Below are 13,074 nucleotides of genomic sequence, written 5' to 3' on the forward strand. Positions count from 1 at the left end.
AAAGCCCTTCCCTGTTCTTCACAGCTCTCACTATGATCATCATAGCATCATTGTCTCCCACCTGGGATAGCATTCTTGCTGCTCATGACACGCATTCACCCTTGGGATCGTTAGTTCAATCCTTCATTAAAGCACTAACCACTATCTGGTGTCTCATCAAGGATTTGAAGGGAGCCTTTGTTTACAATCCTGCAAATTGATCAGCCAAGGAGATTTCTACATAACATATTATCCAACCAAGCCTATTTTACGTGGCTTATGTTCTTGAAAAAATTATGTCATCATCATTTAAACGTGAGATACGTGGTGAAATCGTGGTAGAGAAAATATCTGATCGTGAAGTTTTTGTAGAGATATCTAATTGTCCTTCAGTAAATATCCCAAGTATGGTCACCTTGTGCCCCCTCTTATCCAAGTACTTCCCAATAAAGATTCTCCATACAATCTTGTGTCACCAAGGCCCTATTCGGATTGAAAGAATTGTAGAGGAGAAATAGATCAGAGAAAAAATCGCAACCCACACCCCCCAAGGAAAGGAAAAGAATTGGAGAGATTTCGGACCTCCTTTGAATTTTTGAATATAGTCATTTTAAGGGTCATTTAGTGAGCAGTTTTAGTGAGCAGGTTTTCTTCAATTAAGTTTGAAGGCTGAGTGTTTCTAAACAAAAATTTTATCTGCACTTTCATTATATATAGTATGCGTACAACACAATATGGTTAATAGAACACATCAAAAGCATCATTCTGACAAATGATAAGATTGTTGGCTACTCAAACAACAAACAGGGCCAGACAGGAAATTCTGAAAGTTTCAGCAAGAAAACTAGAAGGGAAGTAATCCTAGGTAAACAGTAGTTTGAACTAACCAGGAACCATGTCCCGTGCCACTAGAGTTGGCAAGTTTGTGGACTAATTTTCTGGAACAACTCTGTTCTTCTCAAACACTTCATGCTATAGGATTTCCTTCCAGAATCTGACCGACTTGTCATTCCCGCATGTAATGAAGGCTGGCTCAAAGGGAGAGTGCTCTACCCAGCGTGGCGCACCTATGTGATTAGATGGCCACTTTGCAACCTTTTCAGCAGTGAGTACATCCCAAATAACCACCTGTAGCTCACCGAATTTTAGCTGAACCTAGTAAATGAAGCAATAATATGCATATAACAATTCAGAAGCCTTGGATAAATGACAACTGACCTCATTGTTTGGTTCATCAATTGACAGAATAAATTCTTCGGTTTGATTGAAAACAGCCTGCAACCAAAGCCACTCTTGAAATTTAACCCATTCACCAAATATATTAGTGAAATCAGTTGATGAGACATAGAAACAAATTTTCTACTTCTGTTTCAGGCATGAAGAAAGTTTATTGCAACCTCGTGGTATCAGAACCACTTTATAATTAGAGGGTTATCAACATACAAAACCCTTTTCATTTTTGTGATTGTTAAATTGCACTTTTCCTAGTTATTACAAGAAGCAATAATGACTGATGTAATCATCATTTTAGAAAGACTTCTCAAGAGCTAGCGGTTCATTCAAAACTGGACTGCATGCCAATTATGAAAGATGTCTCAGGTAACATAACTAAAGATGCTGTGCAAAAATAGCACATAATCTACAAGCATTAGAAAATTGTGAAAAGCCAGTTTAAATGGTCACTGTTATCCCAAAAAAAAAAGGAATAATAAGTTTCGCGCATCCACTTCCTTCCCTGCAGGATTTCATGGTACAATTTGCATATCCAGAAGTTTGATCACACAAATGCACATAAGCATAATACTGTCAGCAAAAAGAAAAATGGTTGCTGACATCCGAGTCACAGGTTAGTCTTGCATGGAAGGATATGTAACAATTTCACAACAATTCTCATTAAAAAAAAAGCATGCAGATGTTCACTTCAACTATCTGGAAAGAAGAGAAGTTTTAACCAACCTGGCAACGCAACTGTGTATGAACCGCACCCAAATATTGCTTTATCAGTCTTCCAGTGCCAACTTCCCACAACTTCACAGTGGAGTCCTTCCCGCAAGAAAGAATGAACCTAGTTGTTGAACATTGTGAAATGAATGGCAATGGTTAAGGGACTAAAGTAAAAAGAACAAAAATGACTAAAGTTGTGCAGAATGTGGCTAGCATGATAGGAGTTGGAACAGAGGAAATTAATAATGTGAAAAGAAAGGCCAAATAACTAAAGCAAAGTGAAAACCAGATTCCATCATCCTACATTAGTATGTGTCATATAATGTAAGCTAGGAAGTGAAAGTTTTAGTTGATGGGGCACAAGCAAGTGAAGGTAAGGCACTCATAAAAGGTCAGAGCAGAACAGCCTCATATAAAGGGGGTCTTGTTCTCCAATTTCAGGTTTCAAGCTATTAAGCATGAGTTCCAGCAATGTGCCTTCCTGCATGGCTACACACTATATTAACCCAGTAGTTCCATTACATTCAGCCCTTGCCAGAATCAGGAGTAGGTGCTGGTGCAGGTGCAGGTGCAAGGAAACATAAAAGCACTTCAAGTACAAAAGCACTTAGGAAGCAGGCAGGATTTCTACTTTTCACGGAGTTTCCAGAGCAGGTACATTATCCTGGGTAGAAGATCCTGCTACTAAGATTCAGCCACCGCTATTGAGGAAGGAGACTGACATATAAACTTCATGGCAACAGAAAATGAAAAAGAACAAAAACAAAAGGGGGAAAGTTTCCAACATGTGAGTGCATTCTATACCGTTGGTCCTTGGTGAAACTTGCACTAGTGGCCTCTATTGACCCATGCGCCCCAACAATGGGCCGGACACACTGTGCAGTTACCCCATCCCATACCCGAACAGAACCATCTTTTGAGGCTGTCACATACATACTGCCAGTTGACGAATATTGCACCTGCACAGAAAAATTTTTAGTTAGTAATAAATGGACCTTAATCTTAATTAACATAAAAACCAGGTTCATTATAAGCAACATTGGCCAAAAGTTTTCTAAGAAGATTTAATTGTTCGGTCATGAGACAAAGCAAACAGAAAAACCAACATGCCTGATTGATGGCAGCATTAGCATTTAATTCTTGCACGTGTGATGACAAGTAACACTGGAAAGTATTGACATCATATAAATGTGGAATGTAATGATCAGTCCCTGTAAATAGATCATCTTTTTATCAGTCATTAATTATAATTAAATGCAAAATTCTTTTACAATAGGCATTTCTAAATACACATTGTATTATGAAACCCAACTTATTAATAAAAGGGGACTAGATTATCATCTAGATGTCAAAAATAGGATAAACTTCAGTTCCAAACATGGCCCACAACAAGATATACTAAATATCAACTTTATGGACCCAGAAACAGGAAACGATCAAATGATGCCTGTATTCTTCAACTGATGCTAATTGAAAGCATTCATAAGATGTATGTTGTATAACAATTAACACAAACAGGATATTAGATACCTGCTAAAAGATAATCCCCAGAAGGATGAAATGATACAGATCTGACATTATGAGTATCCTGTATGCATGACAGAACCAAATGTAACCACATTAATATCATTAACGCACAAGTTGGAAACCATGTGTAAAACATAAGAAGTATAAAAAAAGAATGGCAAAACCTGGATAACTCTAAAAGCTCTCTTCGCAGCTGTTTTTGAAAAATCAAAAAACCTGAAAAACACTTTCTGAATACATCATCAAATGAAACAATATATGAATTGCTCAATGCATGGAAATACAGAAATACATGTCTTCCAGAAACATCACTTCTTCATAGATATATCTCTTGAAAATTGCAGAGAAGTTAAAAATCTTGAATTCATCACTAGCAACAAATTTCATAAAGAATCTTGGGATTGTTTGATAATTCTTTTCTTAGCTTTCTATGTACTTGTACTTGGTACGTGCAAAGCACATGGTTTATTTAAGGAACAGAGCCTTTAATGTATGGCTGTGATCAAACCACTCAAAAATTTATGGAATAGATTTAATGAAAAGTTCCTGTTTAATCTCCATTTAAGAGCAAATATGGAAGAATGCAATAAATTATGAAAAGGGTCAATATATGAAAGAGATTGGAGGCATGCACATTAGGAGACAGTTTGTAGAGAAGAAATGCGTTAAACAGAGATGAAGCAGGGAGTGGAGATGCATGCATCCCACCTGGGGAGTGTGGGTTAAAATAGCAAAAATTCCACAAAACTTTACACCACCAATGCCAGCAACACTGCTAGTGTAATAGAGAAAGGCTACCTAAAGAAGTCCAAATATTATATAAAAATGTAAGAGTTAAGTAATCATATATCTAGCTTGACACCATCATTTGTCAAGTACTTATTTACAACTAACAAGTATGAATACAAGCACAACTGGACATGGCTACAGATAGGGTAGTGGAAGATGAAGACCATATATCAGGTGGCAGCAAGGGAGCCGGAAGAGGTGGTATTACATGTGGCGGCATTGAACCCTCTGTTTGCTTAATAGCTAATCTACGACCTCCTGAAATGCTATTTGCTTCATAATTATAGTCGTCATAATTTTATGACTCTTAAATACCTCAGTGATGATATCAATGTTTTAGCTGTTTGGCAAGGCCCATATTATATATATCATTGTTCAATTTAAATTGTGTATATTTGGAATAACAAACAAATGTGATGGAAATAACATGTGATAGGCCCAGAAAAATACTAGATATTTACAAATTTGATAGGAAAAAAAATTCTCTCATTTGTTGTCCAAATAACTCTAAACACATAAGAACACCTCTCTATCTTCCCCTATATATTTAATGCACTTGGTCTCAAAAGTAATTTACAGCCAAAATGCAGAAACGAAACCAACTATGGATCAGATACAGCCAAAACTGAAAATTCAGTCAAAAGTTGATATCTTGATTCAAGGTATCAAGATGACATCATGGAAGTTGACATGTTAATAGATGGATTCACAAATGAGTGCCAATCCAAACAAATTACAAGCTCATAATTACCAAACATGAAAAACGGTAAATAGAAGCACATGATTCCATAAAAGAGCGAATAACACTGCCCATTTTATGAGCACCCCATATATGGAGACAACAACACATGTACAAATACATACAATAACACATACATACATACATATATACATACTACATATATCCATTAAAATACTTGGAAGGTACATACTTTATAGAGTGGTCTTTTGCCCCAGATATCAGTATAGTACCTTGAGGATGGAAATCCAGATCATTGATAGGCTGCAAAGCACCAAAATAGGAAATAAAAGTAGGATACTTGTGAAAAATAAGCCCATCAAATCTTAATGTTCCTACCATGATCGATAGATGCAAGTTTCAGTATACACACATCCTTCACAACAACAGCCAATCAAGGGTATCATGCCACATATGATACACAAAAAACAAAAGATATAAAATCAAGGAAGAGCAAGATTAGATCACTTCTTTGAACAAAAGGAAAATAATAAATGGGAAAACAGTAATTGATCATATACAGATACTAGACATCTTCATTGAAAGGGATTTTCTCATAACATGAAGTATGATAACATAGCACTCCATAGAAAGTTTAAATGCATTAGCAAAATTTTCCCGTTATCATGGAAATAGTTAGGAAGGAGCTCACTTAAACAACAGTAGATATAACATTGATTGAGGATGTATTTATGGAGATGTTATGAGGCGATAGTGGATTGAAGGCTAGAGTTGCTGTCAACAAAAATAGGCCACAAAGTGAATATGATTTTTCTTTTTTTTCCATTGGGAAGGGATGTGGTGGTTGCGGAGATTGCAACAAGAAATATCCTCTTGGACTATAAGCACTTCACCTATAGACTCAACTGGGTCAAGAACAAATGAAGATCCTTCTACAGCTTAGGTTGAGTTTTTATAAGATTTGATATACTTCAAATCTTTCACCAAATAGAAAGGGAAATCAGATTTCACACCTTTTACCCCAAATAACATTACACACAATTACAAAAAAAAAGGAGCATCTTCCAACCCAATGAAATTTCCATGTATTAAAAACTCTTCCTCTCTCTCCCTCCCTCCCTCCTCCCTCCCTTCCCCCTCTGTGTGTGAGCATGCATGCACATTCCTCTTCTAGCCCTATGAAATCCCATGCACTGAAAAGTTAAACAGCCCAGCACAACTCCCCCCCCCCCCCCCCGGGGTCTGCATCCGACCAAATTCCCATGTATGGAGACGTTCTCTCTCTCTCTCTCTCTCTCTCTCTCTCTCTCTCTGTGTCTGTGTGTGTGTTTTGGGAGAGGGGGGTGGGGGCAGTTGTCTGTGTATGTGTGCAAGTACCAGAAAAAAGAAGCCTCTTCTAGCCTTATAAAATTCCATGTATTCTAAAGTTCTTCCCCCTCCCCCTCTCCTTGCGTACCCTCTGAACTTTTAGCCCTATGAAATTCCTGAGCATTGGAAGTTCCCTCTTTCTAAACTTGCATGTGTTTGAGTTTGTATGTATGTATGCATGCATGCATGCATAAAATTACAGAAAAAAGGAGCCTCTTCTAGCCTTGTGGAATGCCTATGCACTGAAAGGTTATCTTCCATTCCCCCCCCCCCACCCCCCGCGGCATGCATGCACTATGAAATTCCCATGTATTTAAAAGTTCTCTCCCCCCTTACCTCGATGTGTGTGCAAGCCCTACGAAATTCCTGTGTATTGAAAAGTCCTCTATGTATATGCATACATATGCATGTCTTCTTTCAAATTCATACTAGTGAAAAAAGCATGGCAATCTTGCCATGGAATTTCTAAGGGCATCTATCAAGGAAATTTTATCTTTGCATAATATCAATTATCACATACCAAGAATTCTCTCATAAGAAACAACTGAATACTAGCATGCATTTGGGTGATTCCTGCCAATGAATGTTTTTCAAAATAGACAGTCATCAGCCACCAGCATAGCCCATCCTGATCTTAAAATCCCCAAGACAACTAAAAAGTTTAACATTACTATGCATGTTTACGAGAGCTCTGTATATTCATTGTCAGCATCTCTAGTTTTCACTAAATTAGGGTTCCAAGCCACCTCATTTTCCCGAAGCTAAGATCATAAAAAGCATCAGATGCAATTTGATATTAGACCAAAGAAAATGAAACTCGTTACCAAAGAAAATGAGACTTGTTGTAGGCATACTAAACAGCATATTCTGAAAACAACACATCACCATCAAAATCAACTTTATCCTCCCTCCTATCTTGAAGCAAACAGTAGTTTTTAAAGCTTCCTTAGCTAGAGAATATTGATTCATGTCATGGGAGGCATACTTTACTAGAGTATAAAACCAAACCTCATGATCGATATAATCGTGAATTTGTCATTCGAATGCTTAGCCCATATACATATCCACCTTGTTCTAGCTTAAAGGCCCCAAAGCAAAATGGAGCTAAAGATTGAGGAATCATTGAAACTTGCTATGAAGATAGCAATGGCTAAGGAATGTCAAATTGACCCGAACCGGCAGTTTGACCCATAGCAAACCGAACTAACACTGACCATCATGCAGGTCAGTTTGGGCTATAAAAGATGCTCGATCAGCCCTCAAAGGTTCGAGATGCCTCTCCGCTCTCTTGCCTGCTATCTCCGCCTCGCAAGGGCCTCTCCATCTGGTCAAGGCAAGACTTCCCTCCCCCTCCCTCTCTCCCTATCTAGCCCCAATATCTCATCTCTTTCTACCACTGTCGAGACCGAGATTTCCTTGACGAACCCTACCACTCAGCCGGAGGCCGAGCTAGGCTCCCCACCTGTCGGAAGCTTAATTTCACCCCTATTTCCACGTCAACCTCCATTGATTTCCTCATCGCAGCTTTGGCAGAACCTCATTGCCTTATTGGTTGCCAAGCCTACATCGAAGCCACCATAGGTCGCTACTACTAGCCTAATATCATAGTCAAAACAACCACCTCTGTCTCCTTGCTGCAATCAAGACCATTGCCCTCCATCACCTTGCTGGACTCGACTCCATCGGAAATCGAGCCACCAAGCCCTCTTCCACCTCTCTTCCTCCTCTCTCACTCTCCCCTTGCCCCCTCTCTTTCTCCCTCCACCGCCAAGCCATAGGGTCAACGGCTGGGGCAGACTGCCTCACTCCCTCTCTTCCTCTTCCTGTCTCTCTCTCTCTCCCTCCCCCTCTCTCACCAACCCCTCCTTCACCTCTGCCTTTCCTCTCCCTCTCCCCCTCCCTCCCTTTCCCTCTCTCTTCCCTTCTCCTTGATCATTGCATATCTTTTAGCAATTACATGTATCTAATATACTATCGCATGTGTATCATGTTCATCATGACCCATGTGGGCACACGCTCAATCCTACATCAATTGGGTATTGAGAAAATCTTGAGTACATATAGGGCCAACGAACCAATAGAATACCTTCTAGCTAGTCTTTTCAAATGAAATCTTAGGTTGTAACAAATAATTTTGGAGTCAACCCAACCCATGACCCAACTAGAGGATACTGCAACATGAGCTCTTCTGGAGCTGTCAATGATAAAAAAAAAAAAATCGTGTTTGACCGGACCCTTAGCTTGTTGAGGACGTCAAGGCTTAAATAGGAAGTGTGTAAGTAGATCTTGGGTACTTGTATAGGTCAACCCAAATAATACTTTCTATACAGCCCTTTTGGATGAGGACTTGGTCATTACAATATCAATCCTAAGCAGCATTATCATGATCCATACTTTGATCCTTCAAACTACTATCTCTCCATGTGATATTATATCTTCTTGAAAGTGATTTGAACCTGATCCATTTACGGTCTCGATGGGGTTTTGTCAACGAACAAGTCTCTAACTATTGTTGATATCACATAAGAATGGCTCTTATGAAGTCTTATAAAGAGTTAAAAGGGTGCAAGAATAAAGTCCTATCCTGCTAATCAAAATAATAGAGGAGATTCCAAACTGATCGGAAATTATAACAAAGACTACATTTCCTTTATTGACAAAAAAAAAAGGTTAGGTAGTTGAGGTTATCCAAAGGCATAATATCATCTATCAAACAAAAATGCACAAGTGAAATGTCTGCATGCATAAGACAAGCTACGTCATTGTATTGCAAATATGAGAAAAAGTGCAAGACAAATTATGGAGCGTTAACAGCTATTCCTTGCTATTCATACCACTTATTTGATCAATAAATTTTGAAAACATAGAAACTAAGCAATAGCTAGGTGTCAAATAAACAAAATTGATGAGCACTCGTTGGAATTCAGAGTTTGGTGCATACATATGTATTTCAAAATTTTATTTTCTAAACACCGCAACGAAGAATAAGATTAAAACAGTTTTAATCTGAATTATACATGCATGAAAACATAAAACCACATGGATCTATCGCCTATGCTGAAATTGATATATGCTGAAATTTAGATTGTGATCAAATCACATACCTATTTCGCAATCTTTTTCTTCGAATCTGGATCTGCAAGAGAAGTTCTCTCTTAGCCGCACAAGTGTCCGGCCTATATGAGTATCCACTCGAGATCAACCTGAAACAGCCTGCTTTAATTTGAATTTTGGTTCTCCAAAATTCAGCCTGCTGAATCTGAACGAAGCCTGGATCGCGATCAATGCTTGACCTTTCTCCTTGATCTTCTTCTCCTCTTCTCTAAAGTTTCTCCTTGCTTTGTGCTGCTACAAAATACCAGCAACCAGTAAATTATGGGACGTCCAACACCTTAGGCGTGGAACTCCTTGGGACTCGCATCCCAAGGGATGGGCATGTAGAACGCCCAAGAGAAGAGAAAGGAAGAGCAAGAGAAGATGTGGGGAGAGCCTTTGGACGTGAGGGGCTACTGGTTTTGATGCTCTAGGGACCTTAAAGGATGTCCTTTTAAATAGGTACAAAGATTGAATTCTATTCAATCACATAATACAAGTCCTACTTGCATTAGGTTTCCTATTAACTTCAGTTATCCAACTTACTTTAGGAGACCTTTTAGGCGCCAACAATTAGGGTCTTTGCACCCATAATTAGACGCCCCAAAACACACCCAACAGATACCCCATAAGAGTACTAAAAGTCCTCTAATTAATAGACACGCCCAATTTGATCAAATCAAGATGACACCCAAAAATAACTATCAAAAAAATTAATTAGGGACTTGCACCCTTAATTAATATGATCCATAATCTTAAACACTCAACAATTGGAGTCTCATGAATCTTATTCATGTAGGTTATTAATAGATAATTAAGTTAGAATTATCTTATCAAATAAGTAGTCCCAACGAAAAAAGAAATTAGGTCCAACCATGTGCTAGCAAGGTTATCATGAACCCAATGAATTTCTCTAAATCCAATTGACGCTTCATAAGCTCAATTACTTATTCCAGACCTAATTCCTTTGTTGTGTGACCCCATAGGTTCAATTCTATCTGATAGTGAGATATACAATGATCTCTATCATTGTATCATTGAAACTCTTTTCAATAGGTCGGAACAATTTCATTCTAACTCAGTAAGGATTGTCGATCCAGAATGATCCTAGTGAGCTCTCACAATCCACCAGTGACACCTAGCAGTATGTAGTGGCAATCTAGTAGAACTGAAATAAACCTCTAGGTGTAGTTAACGTGTGATTCGATTCCTCTATCGTAAGTTCCGACTAGATGGCAGATCATGGATAAATCGTCAAACCTCAACATCAGTCATATGATAAATTTGATTAGCTCAAGTCCAGTTGTGATTTCTATGAAAACTCATTTCCATCAATCACACTACTATGGCCATAGATTTTTGGACTCAGCCTTTTAAATTTCATAAGACTACTCTCTATCAAGGTCGATAGATCATGTTTTGTTGCGCATCCCACTCCTACAATGGACCAACTATCGCCAACATCTACTACAAGAGCTCATTGAGATCCATATTTTTGTATCAGTCAAACTTCAGCAGCCTCATTGCGAGCAGTAGTACCATCTCAAGTCAAAAGATAAGTCACACAACTACAGCATCGAGACAATCACTGATGATTGAATAAAAATCAAAGTGATCTCTCGTATGGTCACGCTCAGTACTAGTTATTCTCTAACAACCACCCGCACTCGTCGTCCTGTGTCTCTACACAGTAAACCAAAGACTCATCTATTCCGAAGGAAGCGATTTGTGCGCCAGCCTATCCGGATCTATCACCATCCTCATGATGATCCTATGATCGGGAGCATTTAGAAATTAAATACATGTCTTTAATTCTCAACACTTTGAGAATATGTATTGAAACTAATTCTATGGACGATTCAAAGACACATCACACTTGAATGAAAAAGAAATTGCCCTTTTATTGATCATATCAATATATTAAGTATAAAATTGTATCCTAAAATTATTACAATGTGTCAGCCATATTGACTTCTAGGACATACATCTAACAATCTCCCATTTGGACTAAAGCCAATTGGCCACAAATCTAAATCTCATCTTCTTAAGATGGACTTCCATTTTCGGTTGGCTCAACTGCTTAGTCAGTGGGTCTGCTACGTTGTCCGTGAAGTTTACTCTTCCCACCTCGACATGAGATAGTCACGTACATTGCTGCTCTATGTGTTTGGACTTCTGGTGAGACCTTGGACTCCTTAACTAGGGCTATGTTGCCATTGTCTTTGCAGTACTGTATCAGGGCATGACATCCAGTTCTACAACTAATATTAGAGCTAGAATTCGTCCTACATATCTACAGCATGTTCAGCCTCCATTGTTTAATTACTCAGAATCCTTCTGATATATTGAACAAGAATACACCCTCGAATCGCAACTCAGAATCTCCTTCAAAGATCAAGAATAAATCCTTAGTCCTTCTCAAATACTTAAAGATATTCTTCACAACTATCCAGTGCTCCTCGTCTGAATTCGACTGATACCTACTCGTGACACTCACGGCAAAGACAGTATCAGATCGAGTACATAACATGGCATACATGAGGCTTCCTATCGCCGAAGCATAAGGAATCCTACTCATGCGCTCCTCAGATGTGGTTGGACACATTGTCTTAGAGAAACTAATACCATGCCTAAGAGGTAAGAGAGAGACCTTTCTTGGAGTTTTCCATGCTAAACCTCTTCAGTATCTTCTCTATGTACAGCTTTTATGACAGGCCAAACATCCGTTTAGGTCTATCTTTATAGACCTTTATTTCGAGAATATAGAACGCTTCTCCTAGATCTTTCATGGAGAATTCCTTGGACAGACATCTTTTGACCATGGTCAGCATGGGAATGTCATTCCCAATAAGGAGAATATTATCCACGTACAATATGAGGAAGATGATCGCACTCCCACTGACTCTCTTGTATACACAAGGTTCTTTATTTTTGATGAAATCAAACGATTTGATTGTCTCATCAAAACGATGGTTCCAACTCCGAAGGACCTGCTTTAATCCATATATGGATCTTTGCAACTTGCAGACTCTGTGATCACTATCATCGGATGTGAAATCCATAGGCTGCTCCATATAGATATCTTCCTCAAGATATCTATTCAGAAAAGTAATTTTTACATCCATCTGTCAGATTTCATAATCACAGTAAGCCGCAACAACAAGCAAAGTGCGGATGGATTTCAACATGGCTATGGAAGAGAAAGTTTCCTGATAATCAATACCTTTGCGCTGACTATAACCTTTTGCCATAAGTCTAACTTTATAGGTCTCTACCTTACCATCGACACCTATCTTCCTTTTGTAGATCCATTTACACCCAATGGGTACGATACCCTCAGATGGATCCACTAAAGTCTAGACTTGATTCGAGTGCATCGAGTCAACTTCTGACTTCATAGCATCTAACCATTTTTCGGAATCGATGTCAGACATCGCCTCGTCAAAAGTAGTAGGGTGATCACTATGACCCCTATCTCCCATAAGGAATATTTCCTTTACTTCCTCCGTAAGCATACCCATGTACCTTTCTGGATGTCGGGAGACCCTGCTAGATCTACGAGGTGGTAGAGGAACATCAACTACTGGCTCATAGACTACGGATTCCTGAGGATCTATAGCTCTGGGCTCTTCAAAGACTTTCTTTTCGAGCTCCACTAACCTCCCACTGCCGCC

The 13,074-nt window shown here is 38.8% G+C and overlaps 1 protein-coding gene across 1 annotated transcript in view; it reads right to left on the bottom strand.

The window, feature by feature from the left end:
- Positions 1-951: 951 nt before the first annotated feature.
- LOC105046696 (cleavage stimulation factor subunit 50) overlaps positions 952-13,074 on the bottom strand; it is a 56,113-nt gene continuing 43,990 nt past the window's right edge. The window contains exons 14-21 of the mRNA XM_073260127.1: positions 5,172-5,242; positions 3,615-3,666; positions 3,454-3,511; positions 3,034-3,134; positions 2,728-2,882; positions 1,936-2,044; positions 1,198-1,254; positions 952-1,107 (exon numbers count right to left, since the gene is read on the bottom strand). Of these exons, the coding sequence (XP_073116228.1) occupies positions 952-1,107; positions 1,198-1,254; positions 1,936-2,044; positions 2,728-2,882; positions 3,034-3,134; positions 3,454-3,511; positions 3,615-3,666; positions 5,172-5,242 (759 nt within the window). The remainder of the gene's footprint in view (positions 1,108-1,197; positions 1,255-1,935; positions 2,045-2,727; positions 2,883-3,033; positions 3,135-3,453; positions 3,512-3,614; positions 3,667-5,171; positions 5,243-13,074) is intronic.

This window comes from Elaeis guineensis, chromosome 6 (genome assembly GCF_000442705.2).
Source record: "Elaeis guineensis isolate ETL-2024a chromosome 6, EG11, whole genome shotgun sequence".
NCBI lineage: Eukaryota > Viridiplantae > Streptophyta > Magnoliopsida > Arecales > Arecaceae > Elaeis > Elaeis guineensis.